We start from the raw sequence: 25534 nt of genomic DNA, 5'->3' as shown, positions 1-25534 counted from the left end.
CCATCTGGTACGTAGGCTGAGACCCTATCTGCCCGCGGACTGCCTCGCCAGAGTGGTGCATGCTCTGGTTATCTCCCGCTTGGACTACTGCAATGCGCTTTACGTGGGGCTACCTTTGAAGGTGACCCGGAAACTACAACTAATCCAGAATGCAGCAGCCAGACTGGTGACTGGGAGCGGCCACCGAGACCATATAACACCAGTCTTGAAAGACCTACATTGGCTCCTAGTACGTTTCCGAGCACAATTCAAAGTGTTGGTGCTGACCTTTAAAGCCCTAAACAGCCTCGGTCCAGTGTACCTGAAGGAGCATCTCCACCTCCATCGTTCTACCCGGACACTGAGGTCCAGCACCGAGGGCCTTCTGGCGGTTCCCTCACTGCGAGAAGCCAAGTTACTGGGAACCAGGCAGAGGGCCTTCTCGGTAGTGGCGCCCTCCCTGTGGAATGCCCTCCCACCAGATGTCAAAGAGAACAACAACTACCAGACTTTTAGAAGACATCTGAAGGCAGTCCTGTTTAGGGAAGCTTTTAATGTTTGATGTATCACAGTATTTTAATATTCTTTTGGAAGCCGCCCAGAGTGGCTGGGGAAATCCAGCCAGATGGGCGGGGTATAAATAATAAATTATTATTATTATTATTATTATTATTATTATTATTATTATTATTATTATTATCATCACCAGTTAAGCTGAATGGCAGTCCTGCAGCATGTAGGTGATGCTATGCAAATGGCTTTTATCCACACCCACACCCCTGCTCAGCTGTTGGGTTAATCCAGAAGGGGGGCTACTTGGTCAATCCTCAGCCTGCCTTACCAATCTTATTTCTATTGCTGCACAGACATAAAGATTTTACCTCACCTTGATCGGGATAGCTAATATTTGTTGTGATTTTTTTCTGTAAGACCGCCAGGTCTAGGGCAGTATAAAAATTCAATGGAGGAGGAGGAGGAAGAGGAGGGGGCCCCCTCCAGCCTTCCAAGGATATGTTTTACAGCCAACTTAAGTTTTAGCAAAGGAGACAAATAAAATTAATTTAACCTGTTCATTACTACACTGAATGAACACCAATGCTTTAAACAATGACTTAAGCTTTAACTGAGCATTTGCTCTGTTTTATACAGAAGTATGTGAAATATACACTTCGTTGTGGCTAGGGAGAAGTCCCTGTATGACAATTACATGCTAAGATTAGGTTGCTAGTGGTAAACAAAGCTTGCTGCATCTATTCAAAATGTCTTTGTTATATGCCATGGCAGATGAGAAACACACTTGCTACACTATCCATTGAAAACAACATTGTCCTAAACCTTGGTCTCTCAGCCATTGTGCTACAGTTTGCACAATCCAAAGTTTAAGAAGTCCCATTCTGAGCAGTGACAGTGCACTACGTAACACAATGGAACTATTATTTTGTTGGGATTCTTTTGGTTAGCGTTCTTTATTTTAGAATATTCATTATATTTATCTTTGAAAAGATAAATAAACATTTATAAATAAAAAAGTACCCACCTGAATTATTAAAGCTTACAACTTTAATTTTTTATTATTTATATAATATTTATGGTATTTACCTTTTTTGAAATTCTAAGTGCTTGGTAACATGGCCTCAAAGTAAAACTGCGTTGTATTGATTCTTTTACCTAGCACTGAAACAGAAGCTTACTTTAAAGCTAATTGAAGGAAGACCATTTTTTTTTAAAGTTAGTGCCCATACAATTTACAGAATCTTGAAAAAAAGGTTATAAATACTTGCTTTTTGCCACCCTAGCTTACTACAGACAGTACATAATATAAAAAACCCAGCCAGTGAGCTCAGCTTGGTGCCCCCCCTAACCTTGGTGATCTAGATGACTGCCCATCTTGTGCACCCCTAAGTCTGGCCCTGGTTGGCTACTTCAAAGGTTATCTTGTACATGTACAATCTCTTGCCAATGCATGAAATCCACTACTACCACATCACTGACAAACAGCCACCCAGGCTTCTCAAGAAACCCACTTTTGATAAAGTCTGCTCTACTGCCAAACAACTTGTTCTATCAGGAACTAATTCCAAATCAAAATCTACTTACAAAATATACAAAATCTTATTATTTGAACCTATTTGTGTGGCTCTTGTCCTTCTTGAGCAACAGAGAACACTGCACTAAGCATATCCAATTCCTTTAACCGATCCTTATAAGGCATCCAGTTTTCTATCATAAGAGTTATACATAGAAATCACCTTTGCAGCAGCATAAGACTGTAGAAGGTATTCAAAGGAAATAACCTCAAATTCACTAGATTTGACACAGCATTTTTTATCTCCCTGTTTCTCATGCTGTAGATAATTGGATTCATCAAGGGTGGAACTATGGAGTAGACCATGGCAAATGCCGAATCCACATGTGAGGGGGTGTCAGAGGCAGGCTTGAGGTAAGCAAAGTATCCAGTGAATATAAATAGGGAGAAAACTAATAGGTGTGGAAGGCAAGTTGCAAAAGCCTTTTGCCTTCCTTCAGTAGAAGGTATTTTCAGAACTGCAGTAAAAATTTGCACATAGGATACAATGATGAAGATAAAGCTTCCTGTCCCAATGACAACACTTAACCCAACAACTCCAATTTCAATGAGGTACAAATCAGAGCAGGCCATCTTAAGTAAATGTGGGATTTCACAGAAAAATTGATTGACCACATTGGAGCAAAATTTAGGTGCAAAGGTACCTCCGGTGTGTAACACTCCATAGAGAAAGCTGATGATCCATACACTAACAATCATTTGGATGCAAGCTTCCTTATTCACCAGGATCTCATAATGTAATGGTTTGCAAATGGCAATGTACCTATCATAAGCCATGACTGTGAGAAGAGAGAAATCTGATGCTACAAAGAAGACATACAAGAGGACTTGAGCAACACAGCCAGAGTAAGAAATGTGTCCGGTACTCATGAGGGAATTTGCCATGGATTTGGGGATAATGACTGAAACTGAGCCAATGTCCTGTATAGCCAAGTTCATCAGAAAGAAATACATAGGAGTGTGCAGGTGGTGGTCAAATGCTACTGCAGAGATGATGAGAAGATTTCCTGTAACTGTAGCAAGATAAAAAGCAAGGAATCCAAAGAAATGTAGAATCTGCAGTTCCCGAATCTGTGAGAATTCCAGCAGATAAAACTCTGATGGAGCAGATTGATTCATTATTCTTTCCTCCTTGACATCCATGCTGCCTCTGGAAAGTAACAGAAGAACAGTTGTTAAAAATGAGATTATTATTATTATTATTATTATTATTATTATTATTATTATTAATCTAAATTAATTTAGAATAAGGCAATGTTCTGAGGAAGAAAAGCTGATGTTGATAACTGTAATATGTGTAATGTATTATTAGAATTGATGTTTGCAAACTCATTATACTAGTTTGATGTAACTAAAGCACAATGTCATTTAACAGTTTGAAGTTTCCATAAATCAACTGCCAAATATCCCACCTTCCAGTCATCGAGTCCCTGAGTGTGTAAACTCAAGTCACGTTTCATACACCCAAGAATGTTGTCCACATTCACCGCCTAATTAGACGATCTTAATGTTGCCTCTCTAACAGTGTGAAAATAATGTGGTAGCTCAATTATAAAAGGAAAAAGAACTAACTCATACCATCCCAAACTGGTCATCTTTAACATTTAGCAAATTAACTAGGGGGATTTTACTGATCCATTGTGTTTCTTGATTTCTCATCAGGCACAGTTGCTTAGTAAAATCAGAGTATGCCTCCAACTTACTGATACTTTCCCCCACTCACAGATATGTCCTTCCATTCATGCTTACACAAGTCACTCCCTGGCATCTCCAAGATGGACTGAAAAATGTCACTGTCTGACATCCTGGAGAGCTGCTACCAGACACTGTAGTGTCCTACAGAGGTTTTCTACACTGATTTGCAGTGGCTTTTCAGGATTTCAGACAGGTTTTCTTTCATCCCACCCCCTGAGCTTTACATGAAGATAGGAATGAACCCTTTGAAGCCTTGCAAAAAGCTGCAGGAGAGGGACTGTGAGTAATATCATAGAATCATAGAGCAGTAAAGTTGGAAGAGGGAAATCTAGTCCAACCCCCTACAATGCTGGGATTTTTTCCTCCAAAATGGGGCTCAAATCCATGACTGAGATTAAGTCTCATGCTCTACCGACTGAGCTCTCCCAGCTCATCATGGGAAAGGTGTTTCCAGCTATCCCACCCCTTCCCTTGGAAGCCCTTTGGTTGCCTCTTTTTGACCAAAGAGAAAAGGGTTTCAAAGAAAGGAAGCATATAGATGGTTGAGGAATGTTTGTAGAACAGCAAAAGGGAAATGAAGAATGAGAATGTGGGCAAGGAAAGGAATTTGGACTTGTTGAACCTGATAGCTGTATGGCAGGCACAAATAAAAAGTAGCTGTCTCAGAAACACAACATTTTTGACATCACAAAATTATATGTGATGTAATTATTAGCTGGGTTGAAATGGATTAATGGATTATTATTTTTTAATCCAGGCTTCACATGGTACAATGTGAAGTTATTCAGCAATCTGACACAAAAGAATAATAGAATCATAGAGCTGGAAGGAATACTGAGGATCATCTAGTCCAACCCCCTGCAATACAGGACTATGCAGCCGTCCCCTACGGGGATCAACCCTGCAACCATGCTCTAACCAACTTAGCTATCCAGGCTTCATTCACAGTATATATCCAATACTTCAGAAAATGTCTACCTGAGATGTACACATCCTTCCTCAGGAACACTGGACTACATTTAGCAAACTTCCAAGGCTTTTCTTTAATGTAGAAAAGTCCTCTCCTTAAGATACTTCAGGTGAGGAAGAAGAAGAAGAGTTTGAATTTGATATCACGCTTTATCACTACCCTAATGAGTCTCAAAGCAGCTAACATTCTCCTTTCCCTTTCTCCCCCACAACAAATACTCTGTGAGGTGAGTGGGGCTGATAGACTTCAGAGAAAATCAAACCCAGTACACCAGATTATGAGTCCACCGCTCTTAACCACAACACCACACTGTCGTAGTGTCCAATTCAATTTTTAGTTGACATTAAATGCTAATATTCAGTCTTGCTATTGATAACCTGTAGCCCTCCAAGATGGAGATTATACAGCAGATTTATTTAATCCACATTGCAATTCACTTGATTGTGTGAAAATATCTGAATATTTCAAGAAAATAGACAAACTGCATACACTGAAGTACTTTGTGCAATTCCAGACTCAAGAATACAGCGAAACTTTCAGGACACGGCGCCTATACAGTAAGTGGAGGAAAGACTATGATAGAGAGACAGGGACAGGGGGAGGGGAGATTCATTATTTTCATATAGAGTGCAATTGCAAAAAACCAACAAAAAAACCACACTAAACAGCTTACTATTTTTCTTCGTAGAATTCTTTCCACTTTTTCTCCTCCAGTGAAATTAAACGATTGTATATCATACCAGCTACACATGCAATTATATAAAAATACTCCTACACTTGGAACTATAAGGGCAATAAAATTTGTCATCATGGGGAGGAGATTTATTAATAACTCATTTCTGTTCCTAGAGATTTGGTTTCAGAGGAATTGAAAGCCTCTCAGTAGTAGAGCTGTACAGAAACAAAATTATTTCAGATATGACAATTCAAAGAAACAACAGCTTAGGATGGACATATGCCCATTTTTAGAAGCACCCACAACAGGAACTGCAGCAAGGTGAATGGCTACAGCCGCATGTTTAATTAGTATCAGGGACATAGATTTATGGAATGAGGTGTTTGGGGGAAAGTCAAGTTAGCTCTACTCCCTTTCTCAAATGAGGAAGGTATCTTTTTTTGATCCATCTATCCCTCTCCTCCATTCATAGGAAGTGAATGGTGATAGCATTTTATTCTGTGAACTGCCCTGAGACCTCCGGGTAAAGGCAGTATATTATTATTAATATACTATAAAGGTAAAGGTACCCCTGCCCGAACGGGCCAGTCTTGACAGACTGTGGGGTTTGTGCGCCCATCTCACATTTATTGGCCGGGGGCCAGCGCTGTCCGGGGACACTTCCGGGTCACGTGGCCAGCGTGACAAAGCTGCATCTGGCGAGCCAGAGCCGCACACGGAACGCCGTTTACCTTCCCGCTGGTAAGCGGTACCTATTTATCTACTTGCACCCGGGGGTGCTTTCGAACTGCTAGGTGGGCAGGCGCTGGGACCGAACAGCGGGAGCGCACCCCGCCGCGGGGATTCGAACCGCCGACCTTTCGATCGGCAAGCCCTAGGCGTTGAGGCTTTAGCCCACAGCGCCACCCGCGTCCCATTAATATACTATATAATATACTATATTAATAATATAGTATATTACTATTATAATAATTCCAAAGAGGTAGCTTTATCTCATCCCACCACAAAACAGCTCCAACTGACCTACATAATTTGCTCCCTCATTTTATCCTCATAGGAACTGTAAGGAAAACACTAGCTAAGGCCAAAGGTCAAACAGTGAACTTTTTGTGTGAGTGGGAATTTGAACCCATTTCAATATGATCAAACACACTTCCCCATACTAGTACCCTTCAGATGTTTTGGACCAACTCCTATCAGCCCCAGCCAGAATAAGCTAATGGTCACTCCAAAACAACACACAGGCACACCAAAATAATACACAGGGATGGGGGGGGGGAGAGAGAAGGTTGCTGTAAACAGAGGGTCTCCTGCAGATACCATTTCATCAGCAGATCTGTTCCATTTGGGCCTTTAGTGTGGTGGCATTTACCCTGTGGAAATCCTTCTACTTATATATTAGGCAACGTCTATATTGCCTTTTTGGCATCTGTTGAAGACTTTCATCTTCCAACATGCCTTCTAAGTGAATAGTCTTATCCTAGTTGGTATCTGAATTGGATTTCACAATATTTGTGCTAAACCAGGACTTCTTTTACCCTTGGTTAACCCTCCAGGGGTGAAATGTGGGTGATGGGGACTTCCGGGTTAGCGCGATCAGCATATGGCGGATTCCCTCCGAGCTCCGGAGGGAATCGGCTCTGTGGAAGAGGGGTCCTGCCGCGGCGGCGATGCAGGGACCCTCAGAAACCACAGGCGCTGAAGTCTGTGGACTTGGTGACTTGGCGGACACCATTTGCGAAGGCTTTTTAAAGGCTTCGGAGCGGGGGACGGAGAGCGGCGTGGTGCTGTGAGTAGACCGCTTCTTCCATGGAGTGAAGCCGCAAGCCATGGCTGAAGAGCGCTGACTTCTTTCCTTGATCATTTGGACTACAAAAGTAACAACCCGTGAGTAATACGGAAATCGGAGTTAAAATTTTCTTTTAATTGAATTCGGTACGACCGGGGGAGGTGTCAAAAGGAAGTCCGCCTCCCCCCCCCCTTGCAGGCAATTTAAAGCAAGAATTGGATAACTAAGGTCGAGAGACTGTCTTTCTCTCTTTGAGACAAAAATTTTTAATTTCACGATTTGGCTATATAAGTTTTTTGCTGGAGGATTAGAATCGATCGTGAGAGCCGAAGTGTAACCCCCCGGATCCGGGAGCGATCCGCGAGAGAGCCTGTGGAGGATATATATAGAGTTTGACAGCTGTCAAATGAGCTGTCAAAGTCAGGAAATTTTGCTTTTCGCTACTTTTACCGGTTATTTTTGTTACATTGGACTTTAAGCTTTTGAAAACAAAGAAGAAATAAGAACAAAATAACCTGATTGTTGGAGAAAGAACATTAGTAACCAGAATCCCTCTAGAGGGGGTTCTGAGATATTACAATGGCTACAGATGGAAAAATACAGGCAGAGTTGGATAGAGTGTTTCATTTCCTGGGAAAGCTGCAAGAGCAGAGTGAAGTTATGGCTACAAATCTTACAATCTTGAACTTTAAAGTAAACAAATTTGCTGATGCTGTTAAGGACTTGACTCAAGAAAAGTCTGCAGCTGGAAAAGAAGAAACATGTGTTGTTTCAGAGGAGTGTGAAGGAGGAGCTGAAATGCTGCAGGTGAAAAAGAACAACCAGAGGCCTGTTAAGATGGAATATAAGGAAAGCAAGGTTTGGATGATGAAAATTTGGTTTGAAATGGAGAATGAAGATTGGGGACTTTTCCCTATGGGGAGTTCAGAAGACCTATGGATTACAAATTTGATAAAGGTGAAAACTGGAGTGTTTGGGACATTTGGGACATTTGTATTTAAAAAGAGTAAGAAGCAGGATCTGGACTCCTTCTTGGAATATGGAGGTCTGGTTGGAAAAAATATAGATCCTAGTGGGTCAAAGCTGCTCCGAGACTCTATGTTCAACATGAAGGACTGTCAACAAAACCGGCTGAGAGGGACTGAAAGAGACTTAAGGGCCTCGGACGTGAGAGATCCAGGCTGAGAACTGATAGACTGAAGGATAATTTCTGGGGATCGAAACCGGGGAAGGGGGGGAGTTTTGGAATCCAAAGGGGTATAATTATATGCTTTTATTTGTTAGGTTGTTTTGTAATTATTATAAAAATTGGGAAACTCGTGAAAGGGAACTTGGGTCGACCTTAGAAAAAGGGGTAAATATTAAGTATTAAAATGAGGTTTAGAAGTATAAAATTGGTTAATTAAGACAAATTAAGTAAAATGTTAATAAGGGATAATTTGGGGATAAGAACTTGCTGAGTTAATTATTGGAATTGGGATGCAAGAAGGGGAGGTGGGGGAAGTCTGGGAAAGTGGTTAAGAAATTAAGGATTTAAAATTATACTTGTTATTTGTGTGTAGTGTCGGTTTGTAGTTGTTTATGTTTTTGTGTTTGTCTAAAAAAAATGTGAAAACCCTAATAAGAAATTTATATATACAAAAAAAGAAATGTGGGTGATGGGTGCAGTCACCCCACAATCTAACAGAGAGGCACACATTTCAAAGAACACCTACTTCTCAGTTGATTCATGGAGACGAGCTGAAGAGTAGGGCTATTTCTCCACTTTACTCATCAAACGATCACCATGATGACTAGGTACTGGGTCTGGTCTCATCCAAACATGGAATCAACATTCTCTTTTGTACTTTTTGTCAAATTCAGAAAAGTCTTGGCTAGGTCTGAAAAAATGGGGGGGGGGGCCTCCAAATAGTGTGCTGTTAGTCTCCCTACTTCTAAATAACAGAGATTTGTTTTTCAGAGTACAATAAACAAGAGTGATATAAATCCAGTATGGATTACACAGACCATGAGCTTACATTTATAAGAATTAGAATGTCTACAGAGCAAACAGTAAACTAACATATAAAGAGAAAAGTAGTATAGATGCCTCTTTACTTATGAACACTTCAGAATAATTTTGAGTTACAGAGTATTTCAAACCTTAACATGTCTAATTTACAGTACTCTCAACTTCTGAAATATATTTCAGGTGCAAAATGTATTATAAATTAAACAGTAAATGTGAGTAATTAGGCAGCATTTAATAATTAAAAAAACCTAATACTCTAAACTTTACAGCTTAAATATGTGCACATAGTGTAAACATCACATCAGTTCCCCATTGGGATTTACAAATACTGCACATTTATAGGAAAAGCTTGTGATATTATAAACACATTAGACACAGAAAAAATATTTTTGTGCCTTGAGCCAGAGCCCTGAACCCAAATTAAATGAATGTCAGGGGTACAATCTTTAGCCATTTAATTACTGAAGTAAACTTAATTGAATTCAGTGGTGACTATGTACAATCTGACATGGACAAAATTGCACTGTAATTTTGTTTAACTGAGGAAGGGCAACTAAAGATAAATCCAGTCAAGACAGAAGCAATGGTGAACACCAGCCAATGTGAGCAGACAACAAAGGTGTAAATGGTGCAACTGACCTGGAGGAATGGATGGAGGATGACTTTGTGAACACATAGAGAATTTTGTGTCTACACACCCAAATGCACCCATAAAATAAATGGTGAGTTTCACAGAAATCAGAGTTGAAAGTGACTTAAAATGTCATTTTGCTGATGCAGGAAAACCCCTATCATAGCATCCCTAGCAGATGGCCATCCAGCATTTGCCTTTAAAAAATGACTCATTTTTATCACCCTTTGACATCACTCTATTTTACTGTCAAAGTAATCTTTCATCAAAATATCCTTTGTAGCAAATCCAGCCTATTGGTGCAGGTCTTGGCATCTGGAGCAAAGGGAACACCAAGCTAAACATAGCCAGCCCCTTCACCTTTGACGAAAAAAAATAGAGAAGGCATTCATAGAAGAGAGCCTTGAACCCAGTAGTTTTGACAAAGCATTTTTTACCTCCTTGTTTCTCATGCTGTAGATTATGGGATTCATCAGTGGTGGAACCATGGAATATATCATGGTAAATGCCAAATCCAAGTGTGATGGACTGTTAGAGGTGGGCTTGAGGTAAGCAAAGCAGCCAGTGAACACAAATATAGAGACAACAATGAGGTGGGGAAGGCATGTTGAGAAGGCCCTTTGCCTTCCCTCAACAGAGGGGATTTTCAGCACTTCGGTGAAGATGTGCACATAGGTTGCAATGATGAAGATGAAGCAGCCTAACACAGTGACAGATCCTAACACAATAGCTCCAATTTCAAAAAGGTACAAATCAGAGCAGGCCATCTTAAGCAAATGTGGGACTTCACAGAAAAACTGATTGACCACATTGGAGCAAAAGGGGGAAGAAAAGGTACATCCAGTGTGTAACACTCCACAAAGAAAGCTGCTGATCCATACTCTAATAATCATTTGGATGCAGGCTTGCATATTCATCAACATCTCATACTGTAGCGGTTTGCAAATGGCAACATATCGATCATATGCCATAACCGTGAGGAGAAAGAAATCAGATATTAAAAAGAAGAGAAAGAAGAAGACTTGAGCAACACATCCTGGGTAAGAAATGTATCTAATATTTAAGAGGATATTGGCCATGGATTTGGGCATAATCACTGAAACTGAACCAAGGTCCTGTATAGCTAAGTTCATGAGAAAGAAGTACATCGGTGTTTGCAGGTGGGAGTCAAAGGCTACTGCAGAGATGATGAGAAGATTTCCTGTAAGTGCTGCCAGATAAAAAGCAAGGAACATAAAGAAGTGTAGAATCTGTAGTTCCCTTACTTCTGAAAATTCCATTAGAAGAAATCCTGACAGAGAGGATTGATTAACTATGCTTTGCTCCTTAGTATCCATGCTTTCTGTGGAAGGAAACAGGACAGGTGTTAAGAGGAAATTGAAACATTGTAAGTAGTGGACCTACTGTACTTGCACTTTTGATTTTAAAATAGCAATAATAGTTACAGCTATACATCATGTATTTTGGTAAAGGAAGTTATGCTAGGTCTGTACACCAAGGTAGTGGTATAATCTAAAATATGCAGATGGAAGCAACTTTAGAATTGGTAATGAGACAGGGTCAGGCAGGGGAAGAATAAGTGATTGCTGTAATCGAGTATACATTGACTTAGATCACTTCTACTTCTTTTTTAAGAATTCATCCTGATTTGTTTGTTCAAATTTTACAAAAAGGTGATATAATAGCCATTGTTTATTGAACATTCATTCTGATTTGGTTGTTGAGAGGTGCACTTTCTCAATACTTTAGTGAAAAAAAAATTATAGTAGAGCCCCAAATCCACAAAAATATCCATTCACCTGGGGCTGCGGTGGGGGTGGGGTTGCCACACAGCACGGCCATGTCCAGACAGGGGAAATCACCACCTACCTGCATGGCTGGGGGAGGGGGACTGTTGCCTAATACCACCCTCCACCTTGCTGTGCCAGACCTTCAAAATGGGCAGGCCTTACCCACAAACCAATTGGGGAAAGGGCATGGGGGGCTGCCCACCCCTGATATATTTAGGAAGGCAACCTGGAGCAGGCTGCATTCTTGGTTGATTTGCCAGTATGTAACTAAACACATATGAAGACCTCACCTGGATCAGGCAAAAGACCTCTAGAATCATGTTCTCACAGTGACCAACCAGATCCCTATGAGAAGCCTGAGTTGAAGAGCAATCCCTAGTTTTTACTGATATTTGGAGGCAGACTGCTGTCTTTGACACTAGAGGTGGAACAGAGCTATCATGTCCAGTAGATGCCATTAGCACTTTGTTTCATAAATTAGTCTGATTCTCTTTTAAAGCCACCCAAGTTGGTGACCATCACTACAATTTGTGGAAGTGAATTCCATAGCTAAAGGATACACTATGTGAAGAAGTACAGGCACTTTCTTTTTTCTATCGTTAATTTAACAACCTTAAGGTTCTAGGAAATCTAGGAAATACTTGGAAATCTGCACTTTTCTGTATTTTGCAGTGCAGTTCTGCAATCTCCCCCCCCAAAAAAAAAATTACATTAAAATGTTTGTATAGTGTATATTAAGGGAAACTGCAATAAAAATGCACACAACAGTGAATGTTAGTGGGGGGGGGTGTACAAAGATATATTGTGTTTGGGGAAAGTTCTTGTAAAATGTATGTACTGGATATAATTGTGTGAAAATGAATATTTAAAGATAAAAATGTGCATGGCAATTTTTATGAATATTCATTCAGATTATTCAGCAAGAAACACACACAAACTGATGTGGAAATAGTGCAACGAGAACTTAAGATTGTAAAAATGAGAAATGGAGAAAAATCTAAATTGAGAGATTCATCCATCCTTATCAAAGACTGCACAACAGACTCTTTACCCATTCTTAGCATCTAAAATGAAGTGTAATATTCTGTTCTGTTTGAGTTTCATTGACAATAGAGAGTGCTAGGGGAGGAGCAAATGTATGGGAAAGAAAAAAATGAGAGAGGGGAAAGGAAGGAGAGTGCATTGTTTTATACTGAGAGCAGTTGACTACTAAGATCATAAGAAAAATGTAAGCACCTAATAGCATACCTTTTTTTCTTCACAAATTTCTCTCAGCTTCATATTCTCTCCCCCCCCCCTTCAGTGGAAGTATTGAACATGTATCAGTTGAGCCATACATGGCACTTTATAAAACCCTGCATGTGGATCTATGATGACAATATCAATTTGTTAATGTGGGAAGGGACAATCATGTCCCTTTTGCGTTCTTAGAGATCTGCTCTCTTGGGAATCCAAGACTTCTCATTAGTAAGGCATACTAAGCAACTTTAATTCTGTTTTTTGCTAATATGGTTAGTAAAGACTGACAAAAGTTCATGAGAATTACAGATTACAGGAAGATAGAAAGCTGTCTTGTACTGAATTAGACCATTGGTGTATGTAGCTCAGCATTTTTTACACTGAATGGCATTGGCTCTCCAGAATGCCTGAATGTTCCTGATGCTTTTGCCCTACACCTAGATGCTATCTCACACACTAACTGTCTTGTTAAAAAAGTATCATAGAATCATATAATTGTAAGAGTTGTAAGGGACACCAAGGGTCATCTAGTCCAACCTTTTGCAATGCAGGAATCAAAGACCTCTTTGCCCATACAGAAGCCAAACCCATGACCTTGGTGTTGTTAGCACCAGGTCCTTAAAAAGGACTTCATCACCCTTTGACAAAACCTATTTTACTGCCAATGCAATGTTCCATAAAAATGTCCTTTGTTGCAAATCCAACCTCTTGATGCAGGTCTTTCCATCTGGAGCAACAGAGAAAACTAAGCAAACATATCTAGGCCCTTCACATTTGAAGAAAAAAGCTAGAGAGGGGCATTCATAGAAGAGTGCCTCAAACCCAGTACTTTTGACAAAGCACCTTTTACCACCTTGCTTCTCAAGCTGTAAGTTACTGGATTCATCAGTGGTGGAACCATGGTATATATTATGGTAAGTGACAAACTTAATTGGGAAGCATGTTGGGAATGTTACTGGTCTTCACCAGCAAATCCCTTTTACATTTCTTGGCATATGCTTTGCAAGGAAACCCTCCAGCCCACCCCTCATCATCACTGTCAAACCCATTCTACAAAAGACCACAGGTTGGATACATATGGGCCTTCAATGGCCTCCACAAGATGATCCAGGAAAAAAGATTCCCAGCACTAGCCTTTTAGTTAGAACAGAGATTGATGAAGAATTGAGAGGGGAAGGTTTGGGGACACACACACACCAAGATTGCCACCACTGTCTTGTTTTCATGAGGAGACAGGTGGGAAAAAAATAGGCAGGACAAAAGATGTGGGTTTAAACTAGGGCCACTTTATTAATAACAACTTGTGAACTGTGCAGGAGACATGGGTCCTAGCCCGGGGGGGGGGCTGAACTCTTTGTGGCCCTCAAATAATTATTGAGCTAGGGCTGAGGGCGGGCCCCCCCATGGGGGGGTGCCTCTCCGGTGCCTTCCTGGTGATGCGCAGCTTGGGACGTCCATAAATCTCCAGTCCTGGCATGCTCCCAGCGACACATATCAGATGATTGCGTGCACACTCAATGACTCAACTCAGCAGAGTATAGCAGAAATGAAGTGGAGCTTGGTGTGTGCTTTCTAAGTATTTATTAAACAATATATACAGGACAAAGGAATCATGGAGTTTCCTCTCTTCTTTTTCCAAAAGAGAGAGAGAAAGTACAACAGTACAAAAGAGTGGAAGAGATAAGACTAGCTTCCGTTCTCACAGTTTCCAAACCTGGAAACTAAACATAGACATGTAATTACACATCCAGCAATGGAGCAGTGAAATGTTAACAGTTCAGGGGGCAGAGGAAACTGAGCGTGGAGCCACGGGTTCTGTGGCTGGCTTCTCCTCAATGCAGTTTCATTCCTGAAGCCCTAGTGATGAAGTAGACCACACACAAGCATTATTTATGCTTATATTTTCAAATACTTTTTATTAATTTTTCATTAATAACAATCCAATGGTAACCACATGAATACATTTCCAAATCATGCCCAATCTCAATACAAGCCAATTAAACAGTTTGAATTAAACATTTTGGCTGACTTCCTGTGTTCCGGCTGTCAGGAGTTGATATTGTTCCCTTGATCCTGCGCCAATTCTTTTAATTAATCCAAGTTCCACTATTCCGATCTAATCCTTTGTTCTTGCAGCCACTGATGTAATGACTTTCAAAGATGTTTCTATAAATTCATATCAGTTACCTTGCAGAGAGAATTTATTTCATGTAGCTGTGTGGAATACAGTGGTACCTCAGGTTACATATGCTTCAGGTTACATACGCTTCAGGTTACAGACTCTGCTAACCCAGAAATAGTACCTCGGGTTAAGAACTTTGCTTCAGCATGAGAACAGAAATCGTGCTCCGGTGGTGTGGCAGCAGCAGGAGGCCCCATTAGCTAAAGTGGTGCTTCAGGTTAAGAACAGTTTCAGGTTAAGAATGGACGTCCAAATTAAGTACTTAACCCAAGGTACCACTGTATTTGTTTTCCTTCTTCTTTTGTTCATATTGGAATCAGTTCCCTTTCCTCTGCCCAGAGCTCTTTTGCAAGTATGCCACAACTCTCCATCTTGCTTTGAAATCAAAAGCAGTCCAGGTCCGGCTGTGACTTCTGAACCACTTCCAATATTCATCTCCTTGCTTTTAACGACCTGGTGTCTTATCAAAACCATAATAAATCAAAGTTGAGCTCTCTTTAATTGGCAATGTGCAAATCCTCATAAAATTCCACACAGTCCATTCTTTCAGGCATTCCATAGATAAATGTCCTTGATATGTGTTTTTTGGATGAGGCTGTCACTACCATATTAAACATCTTGGATAAGCCTCTCCACCACACCTCCAGGTTGTCAGAAGGAAGGAAGGAAGGAAAAGACTTTTTGTGCTATTAAAAAAAGAGAGCCACACTTATACCCATTTCCTTTTTGTTCCTTCCTTGTTCTCCATAGCTTCTCAACCCCTTTGTTTTGTTTTCATGCACTTTGAATAGAACTGTACAGTTCTCCACAGAATGTCAATGGAAACAGTGATTGAGGATGACCTTCTAGAGCATATCAAGGCCCCTGAAAAGGAAAGGGGCAAAAAGGCAGTAAACCAGGGAGACCAAAACTATAAGTGGAGCTTTAAAGAAATGAAAATGTTTCATTATTTTGTGTTCTGTTAAGTGGTTATTAGACAGTTGCTTTATCTTCGAAGGTTCTTGTGGTGAGAGCCCTGTAGACATCCACAACACCCTTGTGGGTAAGTCCATGCTACTCAATTTCTGTTTTAATTTCTCCCTTTGGGTCTCTGCTGCTACATATGCAGATTTCTGAAGAACAGATTCTTGAAATCTGAACACGAGCAGAGATAGATCAATCGTCTCCAAATAAACACAGCGATTGCATTATTATATCAAAAGGGCATTCTTAAGAGAAATTAACAGGTAAATTAAGGTTTGGAAATGATTTTCTGGTTTTTGTTTCTCTAGCTAATTGTGAATTTGAACAGTTATAGTAGGAGGCAATTCAGTGAGGAACTAGAAAACAAACGTGCGGCTTACTGGTGCCCAAATTTCATCAACTGCTATTGAAAATATGTAGATTGCTTATAAAGAATGTATTTACTAGTCATTAGTCACAGTAGTGTGACAGTAATGCTACAGCCTCCCCATTAAATTTTAAACCATTCTAGATTGTGAATGCAGAAGACCTGCAAACTGATAAGAAACTGTGATTCAAAAATTTAAATAAAAAGGAAGGATGTACATTGTAGGAAAGAAATGTGGCAAATGAGATTTGAAAAGCAAAATAATACATTCTTTTAAGACTGACAATATAACCAGCTAATTCAATGAACAAGTTGCAATGTAGAAAAGAAAGACAGTTTTCCTTGTTTCATGATCTCTTCTTTCTTTTCTTCCAATTATATGTATATTCTACTAGTACATAGATGGGAAATTTGTGGCCCTCCAGATTCCGGATTCTGCAACTCCCATCAACCCAGCCACAATGGTAAATGGACAGGGTTTATGGGAGCTGTAATCCACAAACCTCTTAATGGTGCCTGGTTTGCCATCTCTGAACTCCTGGTTTGCTACTTAAAGTATAAGCATAAAATATCTAGGAACTGTTGGAAGAACAACAGCAGGGATCATTCAGCTGGTAACTCAAGGGTTAATTCTGCTGAGAGTGGTGGTGGAGGAGGAGATGTTGTGTACCTACCCATCAGAATGGCATGATCCTTGCTGATATAACATGAGTTATTATTGTCTTGTTAGCTTTGAGGGAATTTTCCTCTGTATGTTTGTTGAACATCTGCCTTTTTTGTAAAAGGCCTGACATAAAAAAGACAAAATCCCTCTGTTTCCCCCTCTGCTCAAATTATGCACTGTTTTTGTTTCATTTTATCTCTGGACTCTATTTTAATTATTCAAGTTGTTCTGTTAACAGGGAAGACCCTCCATCTCCCAAGCACAGACAAACTGTGAATTAGGAATCTAGAGTACAGTGGTACCTCTGGTTACATACTTAATTTGTTCTGGAGGTCCGTTCTTAACCTGAAACTGTTCTTAACCTGAAGCACCACTTTAGCTAAAGGGGCCTCCTGCTGCCGCCATGCCGCACAATTTCTGTTCTCATCCTGAAGCAAAGTTCTTAACCCGAGGTACTATTTCTGGGTTAGTGGAGTCTGTAACCTGAAGCATATGTAACTTGAAGCGAATGTAACCCGAGGTACCACTGTATGTCAAAGCCATTCAGTTAGATAATGTTCTTCTCCCAACCACCTTATATAGCCACGCTTACACATCTTTGCTTTACACTTTGTGTTTTACCAAAAAATAAAAGTTCATAGTGGGTTTGCTAAACACACAATGGTGACAAAGAAACTTGCAAAGTCTTTGTTTTCTTGCCAACATTTCCTCCTGTTCTCTCCACAGAATATTTTCCAACCAAAGGAATGGTAAACCAAACATCTGTGACAGAATTCATCCTTCTAGGGTTTTCTGATATTCGAGAGCTCCAGATCTTACATTTTGTGTTGTTTCTCTCTCTTTATTTAGCAGCCTTAATGGGGAACTTCCTCATCATCGTAACCATAACCCGAATCCAACATCTTCATACTCCCATGTATTTTTTCCTGGCTTTCCTATCCTCCATTGATGCCTGCTACATTTCTACCACTGTGCCCAAATCCATGGTCAATTCCTTGATTAATGTCAATGTGATTTCATTCTCTGGCTGTGTCACCCAGGTTTTCTTGGTTGTCACATTTGCAGGGGCTGAGCTGTCCTTTCTCACTGTTATGGCTTATGACCGTTATGTAGCAATCTGCCACCCTCTACAATACATGCTGATTATGAACTGGAATGCCTGTCTTCAAATGGCAGCTGCTTCGTTGCTCAGCAGTGTCCTCAATGGTGTGATCCACACTGTAAACACATTTAGGCTACATTTCTGCCAGTCTAATGTGATTGAACAATATTTCTGTGATATCCCTCAGTTATATAGGATATCTTGTACAAACACGGAAGCCAGTGAGCGCTTCACGCTTGCCAGTGTCTTTTGTGTGGGGTTGTTCTGCTTTTCGCTCGTCTTGGTGTCCTACAGTTATATCTTCTCTGCAGTGTTCAAGATTCAGTCAGCACAGGGAAGGTATAAAGCCTTTTCCACCTGTATCCCACATTTGACCATATTTTCTTTGTTTGTTTCTACTGTTATGCTATCCTACATGAGACCAAAGGCTTTGTCCTCTCCATCTCTGGATTTGTTGGCTGCTGTTTTGTATGCCATTTTGCCACCTCTGATGAATCCCATAATTTATAGCCTGAGAAACAACGAGATCCAAGGTGCTTTGCGGAAAATGTCTCAAAAAAAAATAATAGAAATGAATTTTGCCTGGTGACCTCAGATGGAAGACTACTAGGGTTGTGTCCAATATCTTTCACATTTAGAGCAGAGTCATTGACATGAATTGACATAACAAACGTCCAACTATTAATTTCAATGGGGCTACTTAGAGTAGAACTTAGTTGGAGACAACCTTTTGCTAATAATTATTTCCCTATTTAAAATATTTGTATGCTGCCTTTCTACCTAACCATAGGGGCTCCAAGGTTGCCCATCATTTTATGATAAATGCCAGTTCGCCTAAGCATACGGACATTGTATCGATGTATGGAGGCAAAGATTGTACATGGACACCCCATCTCAACATCCTTGTGCACGAAATCCCACCCACTGCAGTGGGCATCCACATCCATTTATCTTAATGTGAATAGAACACCTCACACTATCAAGTATTCTGCTTTATCAGGGGTCTCCATTGTGTGGAGCATTCTATTTGTATATATAAAAAAGCATTAACCTGAGCCCTGAGCTCATGTTTAAAGTGGCTGTGGCTTAGCAGGCTCTCAGCAGCCTCCAATTCCCCCTTCTCAGTCTTTGTGTGCTTCTTGGACCAATACAAGAAGGAGCCATAGTTTGGCTCCCAACTTGGCAAATACTGCATGTGAAATGAAGAATCTCTCTAAGAAAGGATTTTATAAGCTTTGCTAACCCAAAGACTATATGATCCTTTTTGTAAAGAAACCAAGTACTTTTCTTTTTAAGACGTTTGGAACCTTTCTTCTTCTTTGTTTTACTCCCAGTTGATGAAAATTTGTTTCATGGCACTGCTGGAAACTCTGTGAGTAAACCACAGTGGGTGTTACTGGGTTGTTGTTGTTTTTTGTGGTTTTATTTTTTGATTTTATTCTGTAAACCACCCTGAGACCTGTAGGTATATCGTGGTATATAAACAACTACTACTACTACTACTACTACTACTACAACTGCAACAATTCACTTATTTGCAAAGCTAAGTGTCTGTAATTCATTCTCGCCTGAGTATTTTCATATGGAATGTTTGTTTAAAGATGGATGGGGGCAGGTATAAATCTAACTATGTACTTGGTAGCAATCACAATTGTACAGTGGTACCTCTAGTTACGAACTTAATTTGTTCCGGAGGTCCATTCTTAACCTGAAACTGTTCTTAACTAGAGGCGTGCTTTAGCTAATGGGGCCTCTTGCTGCCACTGCACCGCCGGCACACAATTTCCGTTCTCATCCTGGGGCAAAGTTCTCAACTCAAAGTAACTCTTCCAGGTTAGCAGAGTTTGTAACCTGAAGCATTTTTAACCTGAGGCGTTTGTAACTCAAGGTATCACTGTCCTGGAGATTAGGAATCTCTCTTCCAAACCTCTTTCTCCAACACAGACAGAGGCAGCCCCCTCTAAACAGCGGCGTAGCGTGGGTTAACAGCACCCGGGGCAAGGCAAGTAATTTGCGCCCCCTAACCCGGGGCAAGGCAATTAATTTGCGCCCCCTAACCCGGGGCAAGGCAAGTACAGTAATTTACCCTCCCAAGCAGCAGCAGCGAGGCTTCTCTTTCCCCCGCACTCTCCTGGAGCTGCCTCTTTTCATTCCTTACCGCAGCGTTTCCTGGCTGCTCCCCCCCACTTCCCCTCTCTCTCCTCCTCGCTCTGCTTGCCTTGCCCTGCCTGAGGGCGCCCTGAGGAGACTCCGCTCTCCTTTTTGACAAGGCGAGGTGGAAAAGTCTCTTCCCGCCCCCTCGCCAGACTCCCGGCTCGGCTCGGCTCACTACCCAGGCGGCCAGTGGAGAGAGAGCCGCAATTACCATAAAGCTCCTCTCCCTCCGCTCGCCAAGCTGTCAAAGCCCCGGCAGCAGCAGCAAAGGCAGCAGCAGGCGCAGCCAGACCCCCGCCAGCCAGCCAGCCCGCCCGCCCGCCCGGCTTCCTCTCCTTTTTTTGCCCGCGGCAGAAGGCTTCGCTCTCCCCCTTCCGCGACCTCCTCGCCAAGCCGTGGATTTTAGTAGGGGCAGAGAGCTGCTAGTGCGAGCGCGCCCCCTGCCCATGTTGCGCCCGGTGCGGCTGGCACCCCTGGCACCCCCCATGCTACGCCACTGCCTCTAAATAAAAATTCTACTCAGCCACCTCATCCACCCAGCTTAGGCCACCTAAATTCTGGGAGCCTGGATGTTGCAAGAAGAAGGAAGACTAATGAGTAGATGTTTCAAACTTGAATGCCAGGATGCCAGTCTCCTTTGTGATTGGCTAGGAAGGCTAGCCATATCCAGCTGTATTCCCTCCCTTTAGGAGTAAGTTTCCTGAAATTTCCTCAAGAAAAAGGGGAGAGTGTCTGTCTGTTCAGACAGTTTGGCAAAAGAAAAGAAAAGAAAAGCTTTTAAGAAGTGTAGGACAGATCCATATTGTTGCATACCACTCCAATCACCAAGTGTTGCGAGATTCCAGGGGTCCTAGGTGCTTACCCAGGATCTCTGTTTCCTTTGGAATGAGGTACAGCGGAGAATGTGGTGTCTTTAGGCTAAGGGGTTTATTTGCACATATGTAGAACCTTAGCCTGTGATGAAGGGGTTCACAGCATTAACATTCCAAGAGGGTCTTGCTGCTCCCAGAGCCACATACTGGGATTTCAACAGAAATCAGTCTTTCCCAGCTGCCCAACTTGAAGTTTCCAGATTCTAGTATATACCTTCCAAGACTCAACTCTCTATGATGGCCTTTGTATTTCTATTAACCAGTGAGTTGAGGAAGGCGGTTCAACCCATTTGCCATATGCCACAGAACAACTCCCTTTGTTACCTTAATGGCCCATACCTAAAGGGCCATTATCTCACCAGGAAGATAGCTTTGATATTCCAGGAACTGGATGCGTATTGCATCCAGGAATTGTAAAGGAGCTCAAGCATACAGCATACCCCCCTGCCACACCCACAAAAAATCAATAATAATATATTCATGAGGGCTGCGAAAGTGTTGCTATATCTATGGAAGTTTTTGATGTTTTATAACAGCAGGGATGCACAGCTATTATTTTCACTTCTATTCAAAGCACCACCCCACAATGCCTCTGAAACCAAACTGTCAACTGTGACATGATGAATCCAACCGATTACACAGAACCAACATCACTAGAAGCATTGATCTACAAATACAGTTCAATGAATACATTGCATGAAAGCTAGATAGAAAATGGAGAAGGACTGAAAGTACACAAAACACACACACACACACACACACACACAATTAAGGTTATAATAAGGATAAATAATCAATTCCCTTTTCCTGTTAGCTGCTTCCTGGTGTTTAGATCAGGTCTTAGAACAATGATATAACATTTGGGGAAGAAAATGCAAGCCAAAAGGCCGGTGTTGGAAGCCAAGATGGCAAACACCTCCACTGCCACAATGTATTTCCCTTTTGTGCTCAGATAACCTGGAATAAAGGAGACCCAGACACTGCAAAACACCAACATGCTGAACGTGATGAACTTGGCTTCATTGAAAGAGTCAGGCAGCTTTCTGGCAAGGAAAGCCACAGTGAAGCTGATGATAGCCAAAAAGCCCAGGCAGCCAAGGACACAGTAGAACAAGGTGATTGAACCTTCATTGCATTCAACAATGATGTGCCCAGCCAGAGAGTGTGTGTCAAGATCTGGGAATGGAGGAAAACTTGACAGCCAAGCGGTACAAATGCCTACTTGGATGAGGGAGCAGGAGAGAACAACAGCATTTGCCACCTTCTGCCCTAGCCATTTCCTCATTGTGTTGCCTGGCTTTGTGGCCAGAAAGGCCAGGATCACAATGATGGTCTTTGCCAGCACAGAAGAAACTGCAACTGAGAACACAGTGCCAAAGGCTGTTTGCCGTAGAAGGCAAGTCACCTTCTCAGGTTTGCCAATGAAGAGTAAGCAAGAAAGGAAGCAAAGCAGGATGGAGATGAGAAGAGTGATGGTAATGTTCTGGTTGTTGGCTTTGACAATGGGGGTATTCCAGTTCTTCATAAAGGTGTATATCACCATACCTGTGACCACAGCAAAGGAAAGAGCTATGAAAACTAAAACGATTCCCAATGGCTCCTCATAGGTTAGGAAAGTTCTGACTTTGTAGATGCATCCATCCTTTCCCACATTTGGATATTGGTCTTCTGGGCACTTGGCACAATTAATTGCATCTAAAAGGGGCAAACATAACATCATTAAGTCTACCCCATTCATATTTCATTGTTTAGTGTATGAAGATAATGAGGTAATGATAAACATTGTATTTCTCATTATTTTTAATTTTTAAGAATGACATGCTTCCGAGTCTACCTGGGCTATCTCCTCTTGGTACCCAAGCTGCTTGGTATATTTAAAATGATATTGTGGTTTCCATTTAATGACTGTCAATTTTCTCCTTTTTGCCAGGGTGGATGAAATGTGCATGCCTGGATTTCCTTCACTGACTTTTCTTTGTAGGTGTGTGGAATAACAGTTATCCTGTGTGGGTGGGTAGGGGAGCCTAGGAGTTAGGGCCATGTGAAGGGATTTATTTTTGCAGAGATTGAAAAATGGAGACTGCTCGTGTCCACGTCTCAGGGTCTGGGCCAGGCCCACTTGCCACTACAGTTCGTGCAATGTGGTATCATAATGTCACGGTGCACACATGTGACATCATGACGTCATAGCACCACCCTGGGCATCCATAATCTGGGATCCAAGTTGGCGCCACTGTTGCTAGCTTAATTTACACCAGTTTGCAAGGTCATGTGACCCAGCTGGGCTTTGGATCCTATTCCCCACTGGCCCTGCTAGTTCCTTAGACTTTCCCCTTTGCAGGTGTGATTATCTTTTGCTTTGACTGGTAATCAGATTGGAATCTGTGCAATGTATCTCATTTCATTTTCATTTGTCTTTATCTAACTGTTCTATATGTTGTTACTTTATTCGAAAAAATGAATCTCTCTCTCTCTCTCTCTCTCTCTCTATATATATATATATATATATCCACACACCCCGACACACAACCCAATGAAAATTGATGTCTCATACTTGTTTCTTTAGATATCATGTCTTCTGGACATGGGACACAGTCATGACAGCAAACTTGTTTCCCTTCCTGCACCATCTTTCTGTATCCAAGGAGGCAGCTGTCAACACACATTGCTTGAGGTGGTGTCTGTTCAAACAAAAAGTTTTTTAAAATGAAGGTGGCACCAGTCTTTTCAGACCAACTACTACATTTATATTTTTTCTCTTTTTGGGGCATGAAAACATGACTTCCATTCTCTGATGGGGCACCTTTTTGTAATGCAAAGCAGTTAAAAATGGCAACATACTGAATTGTAAACAGCATCAAAAATTGATGATACTGTTATGTGTTTGCGGGCATCAGACTCCTGTGAGTTTGCTGTCTGTTCTTTTGGCATATGTCTGACTCAAGACAATAGAGTGTTCCTCTGGGGATGAAGTCTGAACAACTGCATCGTTTTTGCTGTGTTAGTGGTACTGAAGTGACCTCTCCGGGACGCAAGGCTGGGCAGTGTATATGGAAGTCCTGGGCTGCCCAGATGACAATACATTCCTCTTGCTCTCACTGATGTCGCCCAAAGGGAATCAGAGCCATAAAACTGGGACCAGACACCTGTCATTTCTGGATGCAGTATGTGTTAAGAGTTAATTTTATTTGAGGTGTTAGCCTGGTGTAATGGGTCATTAAGACAACACATGATCAAAGGGCTAAGTGTGAAAAGGCATTTTAATGAGGCCTTTCCTGCTCTGCATATATAAGCCTGGCATTTAGAATAGAGAGTGGGAAATAATGTGTGCAGAAGCATAGTGCAGGAGGTGCTAGGAGGGTAAGTTAGGCATTATGTGACATAAGAAGGCAAGCTACAGGGCAGAGATCCTGCTGTGCCTATGTATTTATGTGTAAATAAATGATATATAATATAGACACCATCTCATCGTCCAGAAGGAAACACAGCATGCTTGGAACTAAGTGGAATCTCTAACCACTCAGAGGTTATGGGGGACAATGTCAGCTTTAAAATCAGCTTACTCTGTATGTCTCCTAACATACATAGATCTGAAGAATCTGGCATTTTTACAAGTGTCACAAAATGTCCTTCTGCATGAGAGAGGAGTTTGTAGTGTTTATGTTTTGAATATCACCTGGGGCATGTTTAATGGCTGTTTCCTAAACATTGTGAAATATATAAATGCCTACCTGTTTGAATTTGTTATTCCACACAATCATATTCCCTCTGATAGTGAAACTATGATTTGCTGAAATTTTTCCAACCTGGAGTTTGAGACCAGTTCGATTGCGGTAAACAACCCAGTTGATGATATCATAGCCAGCTGAAACTTCTCCATTTTCTATCAGGACTTCATGCCCAGCACCATTGTTAAAATGAACATCTTTCAGTGAAGAATGGACCTAAACTGAGAAAGAACATTATTGAGTGTCTGTAAATTTGAGCTTATTATTCTGAATCTGTTTAAGCTACCATTCAGTCAGAGGCAAACATTTTAAATTATAAGAGGAGCCTGCTGGATCAGGCCAAAATGTAGAATTTAGGACATTTCCTCCAGCCTTATGAGAGCTTTCTCCCATTCAGCAAAGCTTGCTCTGAGCCTGGCTTCGGCTGGGGAGGGTGGGATATAAATAAAATTTCCAGGGGAAGGCATGTCAGTGATTGGGGTGCTCTGGGAAAATATTTCACCATGATTAAAACTTAAATATGTCCATCCAAATGGAAGACACTCCACTTCTCCTATGCCTCTCCACTTGAGCTCAGGACATCTACCTTGTCAGCTTGATTTTCCTCCCTCCCTCCCTCTCTCCCTCCTTCCTTCC

At 41.4% G+C, this 25534-nt stretch overlaps 3 protein-coding genes across 4 annotated transcripts; 1 reads left to right on the top strand and 2 right to left on the bottom strand.

Moving 5' to 3' along the window:
* Positions 1–1559: 1559 nt before the first annotated feature.
* On the bottom strand, positions 1560–25067 carry LOC309517233 (olfactory receptor 14A16-like). 2 transcript variants are annotated; one of them, XM_082196373.1, is made up of 4 exons: positions 24902–25067; positions 23725–23851; positions 4739–4833; positions 1560–3215 (listed from the first exon to the last, which is right to left on the bottom strand). In XM_082196373.1, exon 4 carries the CDS (start codon positions 3206–3208, stop codon positions 2225–2227), a length of 984 nt encoding a protein of 327 aa, XP_082052499.1. In that variant the 5' UTR covers positions 3209–3215; positions 4739–4833; positions 23725–23851; positions 24902–25067; the 3' UTR covers positions 1560–2224. The 2 variants fall into 2 exon arrangements, with proteins under 2 accessions (XP_082052499.1, XP_082052500.1); XM_082196374.1 differs by lacking the exon at positions 24902–25067 and having other exon boundaries at positions 23725–23885.
* Positions 10194–11174, bottom strand: LOC309516569 (olfactory receptor 14A16-like; the record flags this gene model as incomplete). The annotated part of the gene is made up of 1 exon (XM_082195330.1): positions 10194–11174. The coding sequence occupies one exon, from the start codon at positions 11172–11174 to the stop codon at positions 10194–10196; it is 981 nt and encodes a 326-aa protein (XP_082051456.1).
* On the top strand, positions 17789–18733 carry LOC309516568 (olfactory receptor 14C36-like; the record flags this gene model as incomplete). The annotated part of the gene is made up of 1 exon (XM_082195329.1): positions 17789–18733. One exon carries the CDS (start codon positions 17789–17791, stop codon positions 18731–18733), a length of 945 nt encoding a protein of 314 aa, XP_082051455.1.
* Positions 25068–25534: the final 467 nt, after the last annotated feature.

The sequence above is a fragment of the Podarcis vaucheri genome, assembly GCF_965113315.1.
Source record: "Podarcis vaucheri genome assembly, chromosome: 13".
NCBI classification, from domain to species: domain Eukaryota; kingdom Metazoa; phylum Chordata; class Lepidosauria; order Squamata; family Lacertidae; genus Podarcis; species Podarcis vaucheri.
This window is presented reverse-complemented; position numbering and strand designations above follow the sequence as displayed.